Consider the following 24,133-nt stretch of genomic DNA (forward strand, 5'->3'; position numbering starts at 1 on the left):
AAAATTTACACAAACATGAAACCGAATGAACCGATTTTACTATAGCTGATGAAGATGCCATTTTTCACTATGATAGGGAACAGAGGAGGACACTTTGAGGTAGTGCAAGTAATTAGTATCTGCTTTGAACTGTACAAGATTTAACAAAACCACCACTAACAACTTGCCCTTAAACTGTTTTGGTGGCGTTTTAGTTATAATGAAAACCAATATCATAAATACATTAGTAATGGATTCCCAGCTATAGACAGCAGAAAGTACAGTGAGGCCAAGCAATGAGCTTAATGGAAAAAGCAGAGATCTGGGGTGTGCAGTGGTTTTTAAAAGTAGAAAAGACATCTTTGCACTGGTTTCTTAGATGTACAGTGCGACTTCCTTGGGCAACTTCCTTGTTGGGAGCCATTACAAAGGCAAGACGACCACTAAAAATTAAATGCATGTAAACCTGCAAAACAGCCAATACCACTCAAGCTTTGTAATAAAGATCTCTAGTTTGGCTAAACAATTGTTCAACAGTTCTGTGAGGGGGAAAAAAACCCACATGACAAACTGCATTGATACTAGTGTGCATTTAATAGTTTATTTACTCATGGTTGTAATAACTTGCATACAAAGAGCATGTCAAAAGACAAGTGGTAACATTAAGTTCACGCTTTTACAGACACAAGATTGCTCATCCCACTGAAATAGGACTTCTCCCTTTCACTCATCACATCAAAGTGAAGAGGCCTTCTACAAAAATTGCATTCAGCAGACGAGTGGGGCTTCAGGTCTAACTCTGCCACTTTCCAGGTTGTCAGTAGTTTCTCTATATATTAAAAAAAAAAATAAAAATAAAAATAAAAATTTATATACACAAAAAAAAGTTTGGGAACCCCTCTTAATTCTTCGGATTTTTCTTTATCATTGGCTAAGTTTTCAAAGTAGCAACTTCCTTTTAACATATAGGACATGCCTTATGGAAACAGTATTTCAGCAGTCCCATTAAGTTTATTGGATTAACAAAATATGCAATATGCATCATAAAATTTGGCAGGTGCATAAATTTCAGCACCCCAACAGAGATATTACATCAATACTTATATTTGCAAAAGGAGGCTCAACAGCCTCTAGATGTCTCCTATAGCCTTAGATGAGTGTCTGGATTCTGGATGAAGGTATTTTTGACCATTCTTCCATACAAAATCTCTCTAGTTAAATTTGATGGCTGTCGAGCATGGACAGCCTGCTTCAAATCATTCCATAGATTTGAGGATATTCAAGTCAAGGGACTGTGATGGCCATTCCAGAACATTGTACTTCTCCCTCTGCATGAATGCCTTTGTAGATTTCGAACAGTGTTTTGGGTCATTGTCTTGTTGGAATATCCAAGCCCTGTGTAACTTCAACTTTGTGACTGATGCTTGAACATTATCCTGAAGAATTTGATGATATTGGGTTGAATTCACCCAACCCTCGACATTAACAAGGGCTCCAGTCCCTGAACTAGCCACACAGCATGATGGAGCCTCCACCAATTTTGACAGTAGGTAGGAGTTTCTTGGAATAAGGGGTTCTTCAGCCATGCAAAGCAGTTATGACCAAATAACTCAATTTTTTGTCTCATCAGTACAATCAATGCACTGTTCCAAAATGAATCTGGCTGGTCTAAATGAGCATTTGTATACACCAAAGCAACTGGTGTGAGTGCAGAAAGGGCTGCTTTCTCATCACCCTGCCTGCCATACAGATGTTTTGTGCAAACTGCACTGAATTGTACAACGGATGTACAGATGTACCATCTGCAGCAAGATGTTCTTGCAGGTCTTTGGAGGTGACCTGTGGGTTGTCTAACCATCCTCACAATCCTGTGCAAATGCCACCCCTGTATTTTTCTTGGCCTGCCAGACCTGGGTTTAACAGCAACTGCCTGTGGCCTGCCATTCTAAACCCCCCCCGATTACATTCCTTACAGTTGAATGTGACAGCTTTTTAGCCTTCCCTTAAACCAGGATACTCTGTTTTTAGATCTTTTGATAGTTGCTTTGTGGATCCCATGCGGTCACTCTTCAGAGGAGAGTCAAAGAGAAGCACAACTTGCAATTGACCACCTTAAATACCTTCTCATAATTGGACACCTATGAAGTTAAAGGCTTAACGAGCTAATCAAATCAATTTAGCATTGCAAGTAATCAGTATTGAGCAGTTACATACATTCAAATCAGCAAAATTACAAGGGGACCCAAATTAGTGCACAGCCAGTTTTTCACATTCGATTTAATTTCATACAACTAAATACTGCTTGACTAAAAAATCTTTGTTTGGAAAACACCCCAGTACTCGGATGTTCCTAGGAAATGAAAGACATACCACTGTTAATCTTTTTTTGTTGAGAGTAATTATGCAGGCCGAAAGGGGTTCCCAAACTTTTTCATACGACGACCACACACACGTAACAAACTTACTTAAGCTGAAGCCACAACATATCAGGTTAAGTTTCAGGCAACACTGTTGAAGTGCATCAAAAGCTAAACAGAGCTTTTTAAATAAACCCCACCACACACAAAACCTCTAGAACTTACCAGTGAAAAACTCCATCATTTGTGGGGTATGGTGAGGTGTTGGAGCAATGCGTAGCAGTTCTTCTCCACGAGGAACTGTTGGGTAGTTGATAGCCTGTACATATATATTGTATTTGCTCATAAGCAAATCACAAACCTTTGTGTTCTTCGCTGCATCAGCAACCTTTAATAAAAGGGCGAGTGTTACAATTGTTCTTTTTGGGCATGGAAGAATGCTCTATATAACAAACTAACATTTCCCCACCTTCTCGTTTACAAATTTACTCACAATAGACATTAAATATTCGGCTAACCAAATTCAGTTTAAGTGATGAATAGTCTTACTCTAATTGGAATGATGTGACTTGGACAATGTACTACTGGGAGACCAGCATCCATAAGCATCTGCCTTAGAAGTTTCACATTGCGTTGATGTTTGCGCCTCAGGGAACGCCCTTCTTCACTTTTTAGTATCTGAACAGACTCTCTGGCACCAGCCAACAGCATAGGTGGCAAAGAAGTGGTGAATATAAAACCAGCAGCATAGGATCGCACAGTGTCTACAAGAGCAGTTGTGCTGGCTATATATCCTCCAACACAGCCAAATGCCTTTCCTAAAAGGTGAAAAATAAAGAACCCACACCATCAAACATTCTTATATTTTGATATACAAGACATTGCTCCCCCCCACCCCTGTAGATGCTGCAATTGAGTAGAACAAATTAACTTGGCTCCAATTTTATGGAATACATTACAATAATTTATGGAACAGCCTTGCATTTCCTTTAAACAGCAGAAAATAAATCCATGAATGCACCACTGACACTAACCATGAACATGTCACTTTCACCTACCTGCTAATCCAAAAAAAAAAAAAAATAAAATAAATAAAAACACCAATCTCAAATATTGTAGAATAGCACAAGCCAAAAAAATCAGTAGTTTAAGATAGTGGTACAGATGTTTGCCATTTCTTAAACATATCCAAATAATGCAAACTGCAAGAAAGAAAAAAAAAAAATGCTACCACCACCAAGAAAAGCTGGGGTACTGTAATCTTTGAATTTAATGATCCTTTGTCTTCCAAACACTGCATGTAAAGACAGGCTTCTACCAACCCCCAGGCCACATTTCTCTTTCAACTCAAAAATGCATGTTAATCCTTAGAGGATAATCCCTCCACCTGTTTTTTTTTTACCCTCCTTGAAATACAAGTCAAAAGGAGAGAGGAAAACAAAAACAATGTTAGAAGAAGAGGTAGGTCTGCTGAACTTTGGCAAATTAGGTTTTTATTTCTTTTCAATTGTATTTTTTGTGAGGCTACAAAGTGATAAAAAGGCTCTTATTGGCGATTATATTTAAAACTATAAAACCAAGGTATTGTTGGAAAAGCAATCATTTTAATGGCGAGCCACAATATGGCTATAACAATACAGTAACCACCACACGATTTACAAGCTGAACTATTGGGGACAGAATTATATTAATCTGGCTACTTGAATCACTAAACCAATAAATTTAATACATCTTCACACTTGGAACACTTAAAATTTCCACTAACCATCTTAAATGTAGAAAGCTGTTACAAGTCAAAGCCAAGTCATGATGTTCCAAACAATTTACAGATAGCTCCCCTAGTTTGACTAAACAGCCATGAACAGGCCTATTGCCACAAAGCAACAAAGCTAAAAAGGAATCCAAATGAAGACAACTATGGTCAGTTGAGCCAAGGTGATAGACCACCAAATCACTGCAAGAACATCTTAAAGTTATTTAATCTGCACCATTCACAAAGGAGTCAGTCATTCTCCAATTCTGGAGAACTACCCTTGCATTTTCCAGCAATTAAAAACAAATAGAGCAGGAGGAAAAAAAAAAAAACAAAAAAACCCATCACACACACACACACACACACACACACAATCATAAAGGCAACCCTAGCCCTTCAAGTACTCACCTAGAGTTCCAGATATGATATCCATTTTGTGCATAACACCATCACGGTCTCCTATTCCCCCACCACGTGTACCATAAAGTCCTACAGCATGCACCTCATCAACAAATGTGACAGCTCCAAATTCATGGGCAACGTCACACATTTCCTCCAAAGGACAAACTGCTCCTAAAACAACAAAATAGTTAAAATTTTTCTCCTCTCTAGAACCCATGTTCTGTTCAAGGGTTATAAATGGCAGAAGTCCATCCCCACAGTATCAGGCACAAGATATGAATATACTTTGGACAGGACATCAGCCCATCATAAATAACACACAAGGCCAAATCTTTTGAATATGGTAGAAAAGCAGTTTTAAAAAAAAAAAAAAAAAAAAAGTATAAACCACCACATACAGGGTGCTTGGGTCTGGATGAGGGAAACAATTTTGTGCAAAATTAAAATGCAGGATCTCATCGCTTATAAAAAAAAAAAAAAAAAAAAAAAAAGCTGCTTACCATCCATAGAATGTACAGTCTCAAAGGCAACAATTTTTGGGGTTGAAGGATCAGACTTTTTCAAAAGCTCCCTAAGATGATTAACATCATTATGTCGAAAAACAAACTTCGGCACTCCACTGTTTCGAATACCTTGAATCATTGAAGCATGATTTCCAGAATCAGAATAAATTTCACAACCTAAAAACAAAAAGGGGCAACCTTCAGAAGACTAACCAGGATTAAACAGATGTTGTGAACATTCTCATAGGCATTCCTATATAACAAGTTTCTTGGCACAAGCAATTTGGGCCCCCCAGGGTAAAAAGCTGCATTTTAAACCACTCAACTAGATTTGAATCCTATTCCTACCTTCAGTTTCCAGATAAACCAATATTTCCATGATCAAATCAATGCCAGTAAAACACACTGGAAATCTATTGAATACACCAAGTACCCATGTGTCACCTACCCAGTATCAAACTTGCCGTTTGTCTTCAGAACTGCATAAAGTATGGCATAGATTAAAATTACTGGTTGCTGAAGATGCTGCACTTGGGTGATGGCCCACATTTAAGTGTTTACTGTAGCTAGTTGGTGGTAAATTTTAGATCCAAAGAAGTGTGGGATTTCTCATTTCATAGTCTACGGACTAGGAATCCAACAGCATTAGACATTCATGGCCATGTACTTTAAACCATGTCTTTTCCTACACTTGTGACAAGGCCCATTAGCCTGGTTGAAAATTCCAATTTCTAATTCTAATATCTATGACCACAACAGGAGGCCATTTCAAAAGCACTCCTGAACTTGTATGCAGGCGAGTGCCAGACCATTTAAAATTTCTTTCAATCTTTATTATTAACAACCCCTTATTTGAACAGCAAAGTAGTTACTTGCTGGTTTAAAATTGGTAAGTTCAGTTAGTTTCCTCATACCTTTTTTTTTTTTTTTTTTTAAATATATAAACACTCCCTTTCAGTGTTAGTATAGACCTTTATTTTGTATAGCTCAAACCAGTTGCCACTATATGGCAGAGGCTAGAAGGGGTTAACTTTGTGCATAAACCTACAAAGACACAGACCAACTTTACCTCCCATCCTCCTCAGAAGGCAATTTTTTTTTTTTTTTTTTTTTGACAACTGATTTTTATGCAAAACACACATTCAACGTTGTAGCTTAAATTACACACATACCTGGCAGCATTTTAGCAAGAGTAAAAAGAGTGGAGTCATTTGCCACAAAGCAGGAAGAGAACAGCAGAGCAGAATCCTTGTCATGAAGGTGTGCAAGCTCATATTCCAAATCTACATGAAATTTGCTGGTGCCAGAGATGTTCCGAGTGCCACCTGCTCCTGCACCATGTAACCGTAGAGTATCCCTTAAAAGAAAAAATGAAAAGTCTCCACACACCCAACCATGATCATAAAAGGGAGAAAAGAATAAAATATGCTTCACCAAGTGCTAACTGAAAATCTACTTCTGTCCCGAAGCAAGCACCAGAGCTATACTAGTTTAGACAGATTTACCAATCTCATCTAGTTGCTCACAATAAAGACTGATGGAGAAATACTTCAAAACAAAAACACATTAAAAGGAAAAACTGAATTTGGAGTACATTTTTTAAACTGGTGTGCAAGTACTTACATGATTGACCGAACTACACGAGGATGACGACTCATTCCCAAATAATCATTACTACACCATACAGAAACCGCCTTCTTGGAAACCAGCGATTCAGAATAATCATCAGCCATTGGAAATATATCAGCTCTTCGATTAACAGTTTTAAATACCCGATATGTGCTATCACTCTTTTTCTCATCAATCTTTTTCTCAAAGAATTTATCATATTGGAAACTGGTTATGGCTAAACAAAAAGAAATTGATACAAAGTGGAGAAAACTGGTTATAAAAACTGGAATATAAAAAGTGTTTATCAACCAACCAATGCTAGTCAAACTCAAATTGCCCCTTACATTTAGGCATATTATCCTGCAAGAGATGAGAAACTCTCATAGGGCGCTGTTTTAACAGATCTTTGAAAAGGTCTCTGGGTTTATGCTCATCATCCTTCAAGATATTGATCACAGTTGGGTTAACTGTGGTTTCAGCCATCTCTAGAAAACATACAACTAGCGATTAAGTGGCATACAAAACATTTCAGAAACTAATATTCAATAAGTTTCAAAACTGCTGAAATTTTATTCAAAAAAAGTACAGAAATAACATGCTTAAAACAAAATACAGCAATAAGAAATATCAAATTAACTTGAACACATTCAATTACATTACCCAATAAAACATACTGCAAGGACCATAAAAACCAAACCTTACCTTTTCTCTCAGCTTGCATTTCCTTGACATCCTCTTGCAATTCTAAGCTTGCTTTTCGGAACACATTACTACTTCCTTGGCTCATTTCTGCTGCCAAGAAAGGACATTTGGAGGCTGCTACTGGACAACCAGAGGTATCTGGATGCTCAGGTGGCAATATTTTTTCTTTAGAAGAGGCCTCATGGTGTGCCTTAGAAGCTAAAAAATTAGAAGTAAAAAAATTACTAGGCCATAAATAATTTCAGTAGGGCAAGTCCAAAAATTGCACACTTAAAACATTTAGCTGTGTGTCATATTCCTAATCTGAAATTACAACAATCACAATTGGACTGTAGCATGGAACTGAAGTAATTTCTATCAGAGGGGTCTGAAGACATTTAGGACCTATTATGCACCCCTGAAGCCTCAAGTATTCAACTTTCAGTTTTTGTTCCTGCATTATCACACCAATCCCACCCCCCCACCCCCAAAACCAGTAAATCCAAGGTTGAATAGATTTGTATCATTTGACCAATACAACACTAATTTCCCTTTCATTTGAACGTGACCTTCATCTTTCTTACATTCAGGTGGCGTGGTCTCCACTGTTCGCTGGCATTGGGCTGCCGAAGTACCAAGTGTACGAGCAAGAGGTCTACTTGCAAGTTCCATCATCACAGGGCAATTTGTTGCATAAAATACAAGCGACTTCCCAGCTTTCTGCAGAAATGCTTGTGATACACGCGCCAAAAATGGGCAGCGACGAACGATGGTCTCCATCCTTGGTCTTAAGCTAAAAAAAGAGGTAAGAAAAAAAAAAAACTGGATTTTCCTTTTCAAACATCATCACACAAAACTTTAGATTGTTTTTTCTCCAAGACCGGAATCGAAAAAGGCCAAGTGCCAAACAACGGAAACTGGGCGAACTAAACAATCCATTGGAATGCACGCAATGTTGACTTAAAACTCTGATAAGCTTTCGCTCCAGTGTAACAGCATTGGTCAAGCCTTTTGATTAGAATAATAATCAAACTTACGTATTAAGATAATAATTAAGTCCGTTTTAAAATTAAGGTGGAAATTCGTAGATTTGTAGTAATTTTTTTCCTAAGCCAGTTAAGTGAAATTTTTCACTTTTAACCTTACATATAATTTAATAACACTTGAATAATGAAAGCCCTGAAACAAACTTGAACAACGTAGGTGTGTCCTCAATCTTTTTATTAAAAAAAAAAAAAATAACGGCAGCAGTGGGTTAGGATTCCCTATAGAAAATCAGCACCTTGCACGACACCCACATAACCTGCTAAAGGAGGTTCAGGTAATTCAATTTAAAACTGGTAAGAAAATGCACATACATGTAAGAGCTCCCCTTTGAGGGGCAGCGGCATTACAATGTTCATCTTTATACTTCAGCCTATAGTCCACACCCCATTCTAACTTTCCTTTCTAAAATTAGCGGTACCAGTGATCGCTACACAACTCGATATAGTAACAAGAGTCATAGAATACATTAGTCCAAAGTTTGTGTGATGTGGTTTACGTTTCTGTAGTTTATATGAATGGTCTACCACAACAATTTGCCTCTAATAAATTAGAGCCTTAAACAGAAACTGCAAACGGCAAAGGAACCCGCATACGAAAAAGGCTTTTACAATAGTCTCATTCCAAGGCCGCGCGCACGGTCACTGCCTTTGCTGCACAACAGACACTACTAAAGGATTTATAAGTTATAACCAAGATTGCATTTGGCGCAGCATGCCTGCACAAATTGGCGATAACAAACGACGATCGTGGGAAAAAAATCAACATCACTTACCCGAGGGGGAAAAAAACACTTCAATTGGCTATGGATAAAAAATAATAGCTTAAACTTTCGACGATCAGCTCTTACTACCCTGCCTTCAGGACGAACGTCAAGGCCACTCCGTGCAAACGTTTTAAGGAGCGGCGATCTCGCGTGATGTCGCGAGACGTTAAGGGATTGCCCTAAATAAATCGAGCTCTTCCTCATCACCGGTTTCGACAGTACAGTTTTATCCTCTGTTCTTTTTCACCCAGTGTCTCAGCGTGATTTTCTGTGATCGTTTGTTTTCATTTATTCAGGCGATTTAATTTGCTGTTAATTTGCCCAATATTAAATGAGCGCCTTTGAAAGATTTCATTGTATCCAGTGGGAGCTTTTGCTAGTTTCATTTACATTTTTTTTACATTGTCATTTGTGGTCAAAGTAAAACAGGACCGCTCACAAAAACAAAGGGCGTTTTCCTTTTCCGTCTTCATAAATTATACCCGTGCGTATTCAGTTGGGGTTGCTTATACCAAATATATATTTAAAAGAAAACTACATTTTTAACATACGTTCAATACTTCAGAATAGATGCAGACACAGTGAACAATGTTTTAATGCTAATGTGTCCGGACTATTTAACAGACTTGCGCGTTGACCATTTTGTGCACAAAAGCGTAGACGAAACATACTGTTAAAGCCGCCAAGACGGCAATACTTAAACCCAACTTGCAATTTTACGTGAGGTATACTACAGTATATGTACCCCGTATGTACAGTTATCATAGTGAAGTTTTCCTTAACATTCATCATTTATATGTAGCTGATACATTTATTAGAGGAAACTTACAAGATCAGAATGCATAAGAAATTCTGTCAGTCATTTTGTATAGGTTTAGCACAGGCAGTTTGAGGGAATTGCTCAAGGGTTCACGGCAACTTGCATCTGAAAATTCCAGTACCTGAAAACTTATATAACACATTTGAGGGTGTGTATTATCCTAAAGATCTTTACAGTCCAGTGACACTCATAGACCATTGTGGTAGACAGTGGCTCACAAAGGGGACAAGGGGCACTTTACAAAACAAAATTTTTTGTTATATTGTTACCATATACAGTTAGGTCCATAAATATTTGGACAGAGGCAAGTTTTTTCTAATTTTGGTTCTGTACATTACCACAATGAATTTTAAAAGAAACAACTCAGATGCAGTTGAAGTGCAGACTTTCAGCTTTAATTCAGTGGGGTGAACAAAACGATTGCATAAAAATGTGAGGCAACTAAAGCATTTTTTTAACACAATCCCTTCATTTCAGGGGCTCAAAAGTAATTGGACAATTGACTCAAAGGCTATTTCATGGGCAGGTGTGGGCAAGTCCGTCGTTATGTCATTATCAATTAAGCAGATAAAAGGCCTGGAGTTGATTTGAGGTGTGGTGCTTGCATGCTATCAAAGGAGCGCTCCATGCAGGTGAAAGAAGCCATCCTTAAGCTGCGAAAACAGAAAAAACCCATCTGAGAAATTACTACAATATTACGAGTGGCAAAATCTACAGTTTGGTACATCCTGAGAAAGAAAGTAAGCACTGGTGAACTCAGCAACGCAAAAAGTCCTGGACATCCACGGAAGACAACAGTGGTGGATGATCGCAGAATTATTTCCATGGTGAAGAGAAACCCCTTCACAACAGCCAGCCAAGTGAACATCACTCTCCAGGGGGTAGGTGTATCGATATCCAAGTCTACCATAACGAGAAGACTGCATGAAAGTAAATACAGAGGGTGCACTGCAAGGTGCAATCCACTCATAAGCCTCAAGAATAGAAAGGCTAGATTGGACTTTGCTAAAGAACATCTAAAAAAAGCCAGCACAGTTCTGGAAAAACATTTTTTGGACAGATGAAACCAAGATCAACCTCTACCAGAATGATGGCAAGAAAAAAGTATGGAGAAGGTGTGGAACAGCTCATTATCCAAAGCATACTACATCATCTGTAAAACACAGTGGAGGCAGCGTGATGGCTTGGGCATGCATGGCTGCCAGTGGCATTGGGACACTAGTGTTTATTGATGATGTGACACAGGACAGAAGCAGCCGAATGAATTCTGAGGTGTTCAGAGACATACTCTCTGCTCAAATCCAGCTAAATGCAGTCAAATTGATTGGGCGGCATTTCATGATACAGATGGACAATGACCCAAAACATATAGCCAAAGCAACCCAGAAGTTTATTAAAGCAAAGAAGTGGAAAATTCTTGAATGGCCAAGTCAGTCACCTGATCTTAACCCAATTGAGCATGCATTTCACTTGTTGAAAGCTAAACTTCGGACAGAAAGGCCCACAAACAAACAGCAACTGAAAGCCTCTGCAGTAAAGGCCTGGGAGAGCATTAAAAAGGAGGAAACCCAGTATCTAGTGATGTCCATGAGTTCAAGACTTCAGGATGTCATTGCCAGCAAAGGGTTTTTCAACCAAATATTAGAAATGAACATTTTATTTCCAGTTATTTAATTTGTCCAATTACTTTTGAGCCCCTGAAATGAAGGGATTGTGTTAAAAAAATGCTTTAGTTGCCTCACATTTTTATGCAATCGTTTTGTTCACCCCACCGAATTAAAGCTGAAAGTCTGCACTTCAACTGCATCTGAGTTGTTTCATTTAAAATTCATTGTGGTAGTGTACAGAATCAAAATTAGAAAAAAGTTGTCTCTGTCCAAATATTTATGGACCTAACTGTAAATGTTGCAAGATGTGTTCCCTTGTTTGGTGCTTGCATGATTTTGGTGCACGGTGGTGCGCATGTGCATGTAAAGAAACATATACCAGGTACTCCTCACTTTACGACCAAGTTCCGTTCCAACGACTACGTCGTTAAGCGAATTGGTCGATAAGCGAGGAGCTTGCGCCGAGAATATAGGATCGTTATAAAATTATGCAACAAACTTCAAATTTATTCATAAAAAGACATGCATATGCACATATTATCATTTGTAAATGATTCTGTAGATTTTTCGCCTTCACGTGCCTTCAAAGTCTCAAAGATACTGCGTGCCTTAGCTTGAATTATTAAAAGGCTTATCGGCATATTATTTTGCATCTGGTTGTCAAACCAGATCGACAATAATTTCTCCATCTCATTAATAAGACCTTTTCGCTGCCTAGTTATTATGGCTTTAAATCCTGTCTATGATTTCACCGCCTCTTTCACTCTAACTTTATCCTTTAAAATCGTTGAAATTGTCAAATGTGCCAATTTCACGTCACATGCTACTTCTTTAACTGTTTTACCAGCTTCGTAGTCTTGTATGATTTTTATTTTCATTTCAAGGTCGATAGCTTTCCTTCGTTTCTTAATAATTTCTCCAGATGATGCCATACTTTTTCTTTTCGTCGACATCTGTACTATTTTGGGGTTACAAATATGTAAAAAAAAAACTAGGTTACACAGTGACTGCTTGTAGGAATGAAACTGACTGAAAAAGCGCATAGCAAGCCTATAGTACGCTCAGTGCGCATGTCACCATTCGCCACGGACTGACACTCAAGCTGAGAAAGTGGATTCCCTGAATTGCAGGTTGAAACTTGATTGGTCGTAAGTGCGAGTGGTCGTTAAGCAAATAGGTCGTAAAGTTAGGAGTACCTGAAATAAAGGGAAACTGCAAGACTGGTGTTTTTCCTGGTCGAGAAGTTTCAGAGAGTGTTGCGTTATTTTTCTTCCAACTGAATATTGTCAAGCATACACTTAATAGTTTTTTTGCCATTGCACGGACATTTAGTCTATGCGTCAACAGGTTATGGGCCCAGGACACGTGTGAGTTAATTGGCATGAAATTTTAAGTAAATGGCATTGCAGGTACTGCAGACGCATGGGCTACTGGAATCAAGAAGAGAGAACAGGGTAACCAATGGAGTGTCCGACGGAGATGAGAAGAACTATGAACTGTGGGAAACAAAATTTTTGGGCCATCTGTGGTTACAAGGGCTGTAAGAGACGATACTGCACGAGCCAAGCAAAGGTGAAGACACCAAAAGAAATGGTGAGGCCTATGCTGAATTAATACAGTTTCTGGAGGATAAGAGCCTCGTTATGTGAGAAGTTGCAGATGACGGCAGAAAAGCACTAAAAATCTTAAGAGACTATTATGCTGGTAAAGGCAAGCCATGAGTAATTAGTTTGTACACTGAGTTGACCTCATTACAGAAGGCGCATGGAGAAAGCATGACTGATTTTTTCCCATCGGGATTAATAAAGTATCTATCTATCTATCTATCTATCTATCTATCTGATTATACGTATATTACGTGCACAGAATGCCATTACAGCGCTAATACAGTAAATGTGGGTGAAACATTAAGTGATGGTCTCCTGATAGCAATGATTTTGAAGGGACTTCCAGAATTGTTTAAGCCATTTACTGTATATGTGACACATAGTAATGAGACTATGACCTTTGCAGACTTTAAAGCAAAATTGAGAAGTTATGAAGACACAGAGAAATATAGTGTTTGTGCATGAGATGATCACGTGATGAGAAAACAGATACAAGAAATGCCCAGAACTCCAGCACAAAGCCATTTGGATATTATGTGCTACAGTTGTGGTCAGGAAGGACATATGTACAGAGCATGTCTGAAAAAGCATTCTGGACAGACCTAGTGGTGCAGCTGTTGCAAAAGTAAGACACACAGAGATGCAACGTGCCAAAGGAAATGGCAGGACAAAGGCAATACAAAGCAGATGGCTGAGGAGGACACCGAACACACTTATGCTTTCAAGTCAACTGAAAACCTGAGCCAGACAAGGCTGAAGCTGAAAGGCTTGATGGTCGACACTGTAGTATTACAGACATCAAAAGGTTTAAGACGTTTGACTACAAGTTCCACCCAGAGAGACACACCATGGATTTGGCTGATGAAACCAAAACCAGAGGAATCGCGCAACAGAGAGGAGATGCGGAGGAGGAACTAATTGACAACAGAGGATGACAGTGCACAGCGACACTTAGAGGTACGCTATATATTCCCCCGTACCCACAGGACATTTTCTCAGTGAAAGCAGCGACAGTCAGCAGAGCCAGCATGATCTTCCAGCAAGACAAAGATATAATTCAACTCAAAGATGGTAATTCAAAGAGTAAGATGGTAATTCATCAAAGCATATAACAGACTGTACTTCTTGAACACGGTATGTGATGGAAACAATGACAACTGTAAAAGCTGTCAGGATGTGTAGAAATGGCATGAAATTCTAGGTCATTGTAATTATGATGACATACTGAAGCTACAACATGTTGTTGACAGGTTAAAAATCAAGGGTAAAGGTGATAAGACCAGTCTTTCTTGTGAAGTTTGCATTCAGGGAAAATTTACTCAGAGTAAAAACAGATGCCCCGACAAAAGAGCCAAAGAAGTACTGTTTTTTGAAGGATAAAAGTGGCACCGTGTTAGCTTTGGAGAAGTTTATTGCTGACAGTGCCCCTTATGGGAAAATCAAATGTGTGCGGTCAGATAATGGTACAGAATTTATGTGTGAAGGCTTTAAATCACTGCTGACCAAAAATGGTATCAGGCATGAAACTTCTGCACCATACTCAACCACTCTGTGGTACAAACAGCAGCAATAATCAGGGACAGGTGATACTGCATTCGCACCAAACAGACATGATACTTTATGTTGACAGGGAAAAAGACTAATGTTTCTGGGATGCAAAAGTCTGGGTCAGTGTGCTATGCATACAAACAAGACAAAAAGAAGTTAGACAGTAGGTGTGAGAAAGGTATTTTTGTTGGCTGTGACAAATATAGCCCAGCCTGCATACTCTATTATCCAGATACTGTCAGAGTCCTAATGCACAGACCAGTGACATTTATTGAGAATGGTAGAGTAGAGCAGAGCATACAGACCTGAGGAGGGGTAACACTAGGCAGATTAGCAGAATTATTGGTAGTTCTGACATTACTGATGAAAAGCCAGTACAGGTTCATGGAAATTAAACTGGAGCAGGTAACCAAGACAATTCACAATCCAATCCTGATACACACTATCCCAGCAGAGAGCACCGGAAGCCAGCGTACTTGGGTGATTATGTATTTGATATAGATAACAACGACCAAACAATAGTTAATATTAATTATTGTTACAGTATTATGAGTAATGTGTTACAAATATTTACAGAGGCTGTGAGTTCCAATCAATCCAGCAAGTGGAAGAATGCAATGAAGAAAGAAATTAACCCATTGAAAGAAAACAAGACTTTAATGTTAACCACCTTACCTGAGGGTAAAAATGCAGGGGGTGGGGGGGGCAATGGGTGTATGCCATTAAGAACAATCCTGATGGTTCTGAGACATACAAAGCAAGGTACTACAGGGTACAATCAGGTGGCAGGAGTAGATTATAAAGAGACTTTTTCTCCAACTGCAAATAAGGGTTGGCACAGAATGGTATGTTGTTACACCATCCATCCATCCATCATCCAACCCGCTGAATCCGAACACAGGGTCACGGGCGTCTGCTGGAGCCGATCCCAGCCAAAACAGGGCACAAGGCAGGAACCAATCCCGGGCAGGGTGCCAACCCACTGCAGTGTTGTTACACCAGATGGATGTAAAAACTGTATACTTGCATGCGTCAATCAACTGTGAAGTGTATATGGAACAGCCAGAAGGATTTGAGGTTAATTCTGAGAAAGGATAAAAATTGGTATGCAAATTAGAGAAATCATTTTATGGGTTAAAACAGTCAGGCAGGAATTGGTACAAAATGTTAAATGATCACTTGTGTAAAAATGAATTCATACAAAATCCAGCTGACCATTATGTGTATACCAAAGAAACTGGATATGACAAGTAACAATCATTATTTAGGTTGACTAGCTGCAAGTGATGAAGAGGTAATGAAAAATGTAAAAGAAATGCTAATAGGGAAGTTTAGAATGAAAGACCTGGGAAAACTGAAACATTTCTTAGGAATAAACTTTGAGCAAGGAGATGATTTTGTAAAAATGAACCAAGAAGGGTATATTAAGAAAATTTTGGAAAGGTTTGACTTGACACAATATAAAACAAGAGCAACACCATGTGAGCAGAAGCTAGACTACAACCAGGATTATGATAAGTCAGTTGATCTGAGAAGGTTTAGAGAACTAGTTGGCAGTTTGATCTATGTAATAATGTGTTGGACCAGACTTAAGTTTTGTCATCAGTAAGCTATCACAGTACTTGTCCAAACCATGTGCCCAACAATGGGTGACAGCAAAAAATGTGTTATGATATTTGAAAGGAACTGCTAAATATGTTATATGTTATAGAAAATGTGAAGATCAGTTAAAACTACAAGCCTATAGTGATGCAGATTGGGCAACAGATGCAGATGATAGACGCATCATGACTGGATACTGTTTCAGTCTAAGTACATGGGGGTTTAATTTCATGGAAAACAAAGAAGCAATCCACTGTGGCATTATCTACATGTGAAGCTGAGTATATGGCACTTACCACCACAGTACTGGAGGGAATGTATCTCATTCAGCTCTTAAAAGAATAGATGGTGAAATTCACCATGAACCAGTGGAAATTTATGAGGATAACCAGGGTGTAATTGCTCTAGCAAAGAACCTTGTAAGCAGACAGAGGTGTAAACATGTGAACATTAGGTAGCACTTTGTCAGAGTAATGTTAAATGATGGAAAAGTTACTCTAAAGTACTATCCAACAGAAGAAATGGTTGCTGACATTATGACAAAACCTGTAACAAAGATGAAGTTGCAAAAGTTCAAAGGTTTTATATTTGGTTTGTAAATTGAGAAGTCTGTTTTGTTTTTATGGAATGTCTGGAAGGCTGTTTGTCAAGAATGCATAGCAATGTGAAAACAAGTAGGGGTATTAACATACAGTATGAATGTAAAATGCTCTCAATTGCAAGATATGTTCCCTTGTTTGGTGCTCTCGTGATTTTGGTGCACGGTGGTGCGCATGTGCATGTAAAGAAAAATATAATAAAAGGAGACTGAAAGAGCGGTGTTATTCCTGGTCGAGAAGTTTCAGAGAGCGTTGAGTTATTTTTCCTCCATCAGTATATTACCCAAGCGTACACTGTTAATAGTTTTCTTGCCATTGCACAGATATTTAGTCTCTGTGTTGTGGAAGATTAGCCCGGACACAGACAGACACAGAGACACACAAGTCCTAAAAGCACAAACGGTTTTATTTTATTTTCCTTTTTACACAGTGCACAGATCACCCACAATAACTCAATCCTTTTCTTCTCTATTCTCTTCTTCTTCTCTATTCTTTCACCACCTTCACTCCTTTCCTGTAAGCTCTATTCTCTACCTCCCGACTCCAACCCCCTGAATAGAATGAGGAGGCCTCCTTATATAGTGCACCTGAATGTGATCCTGGTGCTGCCCCATTAACTTCTATGAAAGTGATGCCTGGGGACCCAGAGGTACTCCAGGTGTCCCCGGATCTTCTTCTGGCAGCACTCCCAAGTGTGCCGGAAGTACTGCCGTCCTGGGCTCCACAATTGTCCAGGCGCTCTGATCCCATGGCCCTGATATAAACCAGGGTGGCTGCCCTCATGTGTCCCGGGGGAAGTATTGTCTCTCTCCCTGTCTTTTAATCCTCCAGGCTTCCCATCTGGGTAAGAGCCCCAGTTGTTCGCTACAGCATCAACATATATTCCTGGATTATTCCTGATTCTGTTCCTGGATTATGTCCGTTTTTGTCCATTTTTATTTCTGTGGTTTTAATTTCATAGAGCATTTGACTGTCACTTCAGGAGCATTATAAAATTCATCAACCTGACAAAAAAATGTTCATCCATGATTGTGTATTATGTCAGATTATCAAATTAGAGCCTACACTCACCTCTACTGTACATACAATATATGTAATTTCCCTAGTACTGTATAACACAGACAAAAGAGCAAAATAAATAAACAAATAACTGCCCATCTAGTTAAATGAAAAGTCAAATGGACCTTACTGTATGATTCTACAGAATAAACACAATTTTCTGTTGTCACACTCGCCGTGTATGCCATACAATTTCAGTAGGGCATTATTTCACAACATTATACAATTATGCCAATAAAATTCTTCCATTAATGTGAACTTTAACAAATATTTGTATTACTTTATTTATGTCCAAGCCTTGAGTGCATGACTGTCATTAATGGAATGCAAATATATATTAAGCAACACAAAACCTCATCTACATCTTCATTTTAATGTTTAATATGGAAGGTACTTTTATAATCTTGTCATTTTACCGGAGGTTTTCATCAGAGTTTTCATTTCTCACGCTCCTGATACATCAAAGTAAAATTCCTGAATTAAGCCAGCAATATACACTTAACAAATTATAATAGACAGCTGAGCATAATATGAAATGCCATGGGTATAATCTGTTTACCAAGACAAAAATAAAAAGAAGTCTGACTCGGTAGCAAAGCAAGGATGTTGCACATGTGAGACACCTGAAAAAAGCCCTGTTCTTTCACTTTTATTTTCATTGTGCTTGGCCACTTGACATAGTGCACCTTCAATATGATCATACTCACTTTCCAATTATTCTCAGTATGTAGTGTACCTGCACTTACTGTACATCAGGAGTTCTTAACCTTAAGAAAGCAACATGCTTCTGTTTGTAAAACTTCTCACGATATCCTCCTCAGAAAAAGGTGATGTTTCGAAACCAGATCACTCTGGTTTCATCCTTGAAGAATGTGAAAAACACCATTTTATTGTTAATTTCGTAATAAATTCAGCTACTTAGCTGCATATTTGGCACAACATGATTCTCGCAACTACCACTTTCCCCCACCTCACAACTCCAATGTGATGCCCAAGTTAAGAAACCCTATTTACTTCCTCCTTTTAATTTTGGTGTTTCGTACATGCCCTACTAGACTTCTGTAAGAGTTAAATTTGAATCCTGGTCCAATGTGCACCTGGCATGTGTCCGAGTCTCATATTCTTATGAGCTTAAGCTTAAAAGCTGACGCTGTTATTTTATTATTCATTATGATAAAATGTATTTCTTGTCCTTTATTTAACCCCTTAAGAGAAGTGCTATATTTATGGCATAACCTTTCTTCTATAATACTGTTTCCTGTTTTGTACCCAGCTGGATCATAATATTTTATGATATTATGTATATTATACCATTGTTCTTTTCTCAGGTACATTCAAAAAGTCACGTACATCCTAAACAAACAGGACTATCAATCAAATTGTGGTCATCTAAGGTATCAAAATCTGCCATGTCCTGTTAGCAACTAGGTGTAACCAATCTTGTTAAAAGTTTTCTGATTGTGTAATGAATTCCTTTTAAAGAATAGTGACCTAATCAATGGATTGTATAAATATAGCGCAGAGGACACTTTTTCCTTTGCAAAAACACTGACATGATGCTTTTTGCCTCTTTGGAGATTTAGATAAAGAATAACGATTGACGCTTTCTCCTGTCTGTGTTTTACTGCTTAAATCGGGGCATTCCAATGGGGGGGGTGTGTGTGTGTGTGTCTGTATTCATAAATTTCTCCCACATTTCACAAGAGTGCAAAACCTGCCCTTGGCCATAAGATGCTGCCACCATATCCTGGCTACATCATCAAGCATGTTTTCCTGAGATTTCCAAATAAATTGTTATGCTACACAAAATAGCTTATTTACAAATGACAATATATGTAGTTTTATAAATTACAAGCAGCAATATGCTAACCTTACTTAAATTAAGTTAACAGGTGTCTTCTTTACACAATATGAATCCACTAAGATTCTAGGAATTCAAACAGAAAAATAGAGAGGTTTAATGAACAGATTATGATAATGGCCAAGACTCCAAGAACAGGCTGTTTAAAATGAGTTTGCATTCTGTTTGTGTGAGGAACTTGTAGACTTGGGTCGAGGCCGATCTTAATGTGATGTGGGAGACCTTCCGGGACAAGACTCTGAAGGTTGCTGAGGGTTGTGTTGCCGTTACCGGTGTTCCGAGAAGGAGGTGTTTCATTTCACAGGCCACCCTGAATATTATTGAGAGGAGTCGCAGGACACGGCTTGATGGCAACTCTGGTGTGTACCAGGAACAGAGAAGCACAGGTACAAGGGATCTGAAGGCAGATAAGGAGGCATTTGTTAGAGGAATCTGTGAACAAGTGACACAGCATCTGTGGTCTAGTGACCCACGTCCTGCTTACACAGGAATCAAAGCATTATGCACATCTGTATGTGTTTCTCGAAGAGTCACAGTCAGAGCAGATGATGGAACCCTCCTTGTGACCCTCTGTGCTGAATTCTTTGAACAGCCATTTAAAGCTGATCCTCCGGCTAGGACACTGAACATCTCTGGGTCCATGGTTCTTGTGGCTGATCCTCCAATTAGCTGTGAACCACCTGGTGTCACTGAGATTTGCTTCCATCTGGGAGACAGTCGTCATCCCAAGTGACTGGAAACAGGACTGAGATGCTGAGAAATTAATTTTTGCTTTTTTTTTTTTAATTGAATAGATTTCTGTAATGTACTCCTAACAGGGGGCAACTACAGGGGGATAAGACTACTCTCAGTTAAGAGTAAGGTCCTTGCTAGGGTAATTCTAAATAGAATCTGTGATCACTTGCTCAACTAACAGTGGCCAGAGAAGTCTGGTTTTATGCCTAAGAAGTCTACCATTGACTGCATCCTAGCAATGAAGTTCTCATCGAGCACAAACACGAATATCAGCAGAGTTTCTTTGCAGCCTTTGTTGATTTTCGTAAAACGTTACTTTGGTACCACTGGTTTGACTCTGTGTTGAATAAGCAGTTGCTCACAGAGTCCCGAATGAGGTACATTATCTGCATTGTGAGGGGGTATCAGTTACGGCATCACAGCCATGTGGCACAATCCCCCAAGGGTGATCTGGTTCACAGGATTTTCATTGTTGACCAGGCCAAGGGGAGATCCACATAACACCTGGCTGAAGCAGATAAATGGTCATTTTCCGGGGTGGGGACTGGACCACATGCCTGCCTGGAGGGTTGCTAACCAGGATCACAAGCTGTTTCATTTGTGTGGTGGGTGCAGCAATGCACTGTAGCAGTACCTGCACCCTAACCTGTCCTGACCTGACACTGTTGGTAGCTTCCTTCAGGAAATTGATAAAAATTACATGTTTGAATGCTTGTTGACCAATAAACATTCACAGTATTGTTGTATTACTTAAAGCGTGAATGATATTCTCTCCAGAGATACATTGAAGCTGGGGGTCTCCATGCTTTAATGGGCATGTCTGTCTACAGCAGCTTCATTTCTGGGACAGGAATTACACTTGCACTTGTGAGTTTGTTTAAAAAAAATGAGAATTGAATTTGCACATGTGCAGTTTTTTAAAAAAAATCTGCTCGAGTTTCCCGACGTCCATGTTAATCAAAATACTTTATTCCTATATGGAATATTAAAGAGTAGCCTACATAGCTTTAACAAGGCCTGACTTTTCTCCAGTTCTTTCTTAAGGCACATGTTCCAGAAAGGAAAAAAGAGCTGGGGTTTGAGTTTCCATAGCCACCCCTCTGGTCCCTGTTACAGTTATATTTTTATACAAGTGAATTACGTTATGAGAGTATAATTTGTATACTAGTAAAGAGGGTAATGCCGTAACACTTCTTTAAACAGGATCCCATGAGCCCTGAAGTTTCAGAATAAATAATGTATATTGGCTTAACATGTTTACAAAAATGAACAAAAATTTCATGTGATCCCAAAAAACATGAAGTTGAGAATTAAACATCACTGCAACCCTCACCAGAAGCAGTTTCAAGTAATTTGTTCCATGTACATTTCTGTAAAACAATAAATAAAATTCCTGCTATCTTGACACATAGTTTTCATCAACCAATGTCTCTGCATCCTTAAAGTAGATTCTTACAGCTGACCATCATGGTCCTGTCATAATTTTTAAAGCGTTTTTAAGCTGTTGTGGGATATGGCCGGCCATTCATCCCGGCCAATACCCCCAGGCTTCCAGATGGAGCCTTCCCTGCAGCATGGAGGTGCCCCGAATGCCAGTAGGGAATCATGAACAATGGAGTCTCTATTCACAACCCTGCTGGATACCGTGGGGGCCGCCAGAGGACACTGCAAGGAGGTTCAAGGACTTGTATTTCCCCTATAACCCAGAAGTACGTCTTAGTCACAGCGACAGAGGAAATGACATACTTCTGGAATGAAGAAGAAGAGTTTTCACCTGACCCAAAAGTGCTGGATAATCACATGGACTGAGGGATCAGAAGCCCTTCCGGGTCATGGAGTATAAAGGACTCTGGGAAATCCCAGACGGACGAGCCAAGTTGGGAGGAAGGGTGACTGAGCTGCTGGGAGGTGTGGAGGATTATTGTATTGAGAATTGTATTGATTATTAATTGAGTATTGTGGAGTGGAGGGTGGATTGTGCACATTTATTATCATAAAGTCAACATTTGGACTTTTATCTGGTGTCTGACGAGTGGGCCCAGGGTTCAAGGGAGCAATAGCGCCCCCGATCTGTCACACTGTATGTGTTTTCTATTAATGAAAATTTTCCAGTTTCTTTTCTGTCCTTGTAATGTTTGTATTAACTCTGCTCTGAACCTTCTCTAACATGGTATGTCCTCCTAACAAATGGTGACCAAACCTGGACACATTATTCTTAATGTGACTTTACTGGTATATTATTCTACTTAATCTCTCTTGATTTGCATTTCACACAGAGTTCTATATAAGCCACAAAGCTATTAACCTTTTTAATCCAGCTTTTAAAGAGTTTGATTTGGTACATATTGACTCCAAAATCTTTCTAGCCCACTTCTCATATAATGTAACTGTATCAAGTATATATATTATGGCGGGCAGCCGGGTCCCATGCCCGGCTGGGATGCCCCTTCTAAATATGTTCCAGGGGAGCAACTATGGGCTCCTCAGTATCTCCCCCGGGACGCTTGGTGGCAGCCTCCCTGGCTGATGATGGTGCCTCAGTTTCCCGCAGGCCTCCATGGGAGATGGAGTTCTCCACATCCCTGTTGGGATCTGGGGTGGCCGCCAGGGGGTGGTGCATGGGTTCCTGAGCCTGCCTGGACAACTATACACCCCCGCCCGGAAGTGCAGTCAGAAAAAGGTGATCAAGCACCTGGAGCACTTCCAGGTGGGCTATAAAAAGGGCCAGCAACCACCACTCAGTGGCCAGAATCGGGAGGAAGAGGACGAGGTTGCTTGTGAGGAGTGGTGGTGCCAGAAGAAGGGTTGTGATTTGTATTTGTTACTGTGCTTGGGACTGTGTTGTGGCTGGAGGGTTCACGGGGAAGACATGCCCTTTAGCTGAAGAAAAATAAAGTCTTTTTGTACTTTTACAACACCAGAGTGTGGGAAAGCTTGAGTATAACCTCCTTGGACTTGTACGTGCTATATAACTTAACATTCTGTTAGCCTTAACTTGTTACTTATATTCCTATCCAGATGATTTATATATAAAAACATAACAGCAGCCCTAGCACTGATACTGTCCTGTATTACATAAAAAAATTTTTAAACCTGTTCCACTGCTCCTCGAATATCTCCACACTTAAAATCTTACTCCAGTCTATCCTCCCTAGACTTAGCTGCATCTGCTCAAAATTTGCAATACCAAAATTAAACTTAACAATTTTAGTCTTTGCATCCACACTCTTACAAAATATTGAGAACTCTATTATATTATGGTCACTTGACCATAGTAGTTCAATCACCTCTACACCCTTAATTCTGTCTTGATTATTACAAAATGCTATATCCAGACAAGCAGGTTGTTGCTTTAACATACTGTGTTAAAAAACAGTCACTGACTACCTCAAAAACCACTGCTTTTGCACACTGCTGTTTGCAAGGTTATTCCAGTTAATATTCAGATAATTAAAGTCCCCCATGACTATAATATCCTCCTGCAAACTTGCCTTTTTAAAATGTGTGTTTAAATTACTGACTACATTGGGGGGGTCTATAACACACTCCAAAAATTAGGCCTTTTTTCTTAATGCTTTCCAGCTGAAGCCACATGTCCT

The 24,133-nt window shown here is 39.2% G+C and overlaps 1 protein-coding gene across 1 annotated transcript; it reads right to left on the reverse strand.

The window, feature by feature from the left end:
* Positions 1 to 554: 554 nt before the first annotated feature.
* alas1 (aminolevulinate, delta-, synthase 1) lies at positions 555 to 9,255 on the reverse strand. Its single transcript, XM_028825530.2, has 11 exons — positions 9,106 to 9,255; positions 7,871 to 8,079; positions 7,308 to 7,505; positions 6,950 to 7,090; positions 6,618 to 6,840; positions 6,167 to 6,351; positions 4,992 to 5,171; positions 4,498 to 4,662; positions 2,886 to 3,154; positions 2,562 to 2,724; positions 555 to 808 (listed from the first exon to the last, which is right to left on the reverse strand). Exons 2-11 carry the CDS (start codon positions 8,064 to 8,066, stop codon positions 648 to 650), a joined length of 1,881 nt encoding a protein of 626 aa, XP_028681363.2. The 5' UTR covers positions 8,067 to 8,079; positions 9,106 to 9,255; the 3' UTR covers positions 555 to 647.
* Positions 9,256 to 24,133: the final 14,878 nt, after the last annotated feature.

Source organism: Erpetoichthys calabaricus, chromosome 18 (assembly GCF_900747795.2).
Source record: "Erpetoichthys calabaricus chromosome 18, fErpCal1.3, whole genome shotgun sequence".
Lineage (NCBI taxonomy): Eukaryota > Metazoa > Chordata > Cladistia > Polypteriformes > Polypteridae > Erpetoichthys > Erpetoichthys calabaricus.

What these genes read in the sequence shown, in the direction of transcription:
- alas1 (XM_028825530.2), bottom strand. Translation starts at nt 8,066, where the DNA reads ATGGAGACCATCGTTCGTCGCTGCCCATTTTTGGCGCGTGTATCACAA. An exon ending in TATCATATCTGGAACTCTAG is followed by an intron (nt 3,155 to 4,497) that starts GTGAGTACTTGA and finishes TTCACCTTTTAG; the next exon opens with GAAAGGCATTTGGCTGTGTT. An exon ending in GTCACATCATTCCAATTAGA is followed by an intron (nt 2,725 to 2,885) that starts GTAAGACTATTC and finishes CTTTTATTAAAG; the next exon opens with GTTGCTGATGCAGCGAAGAA.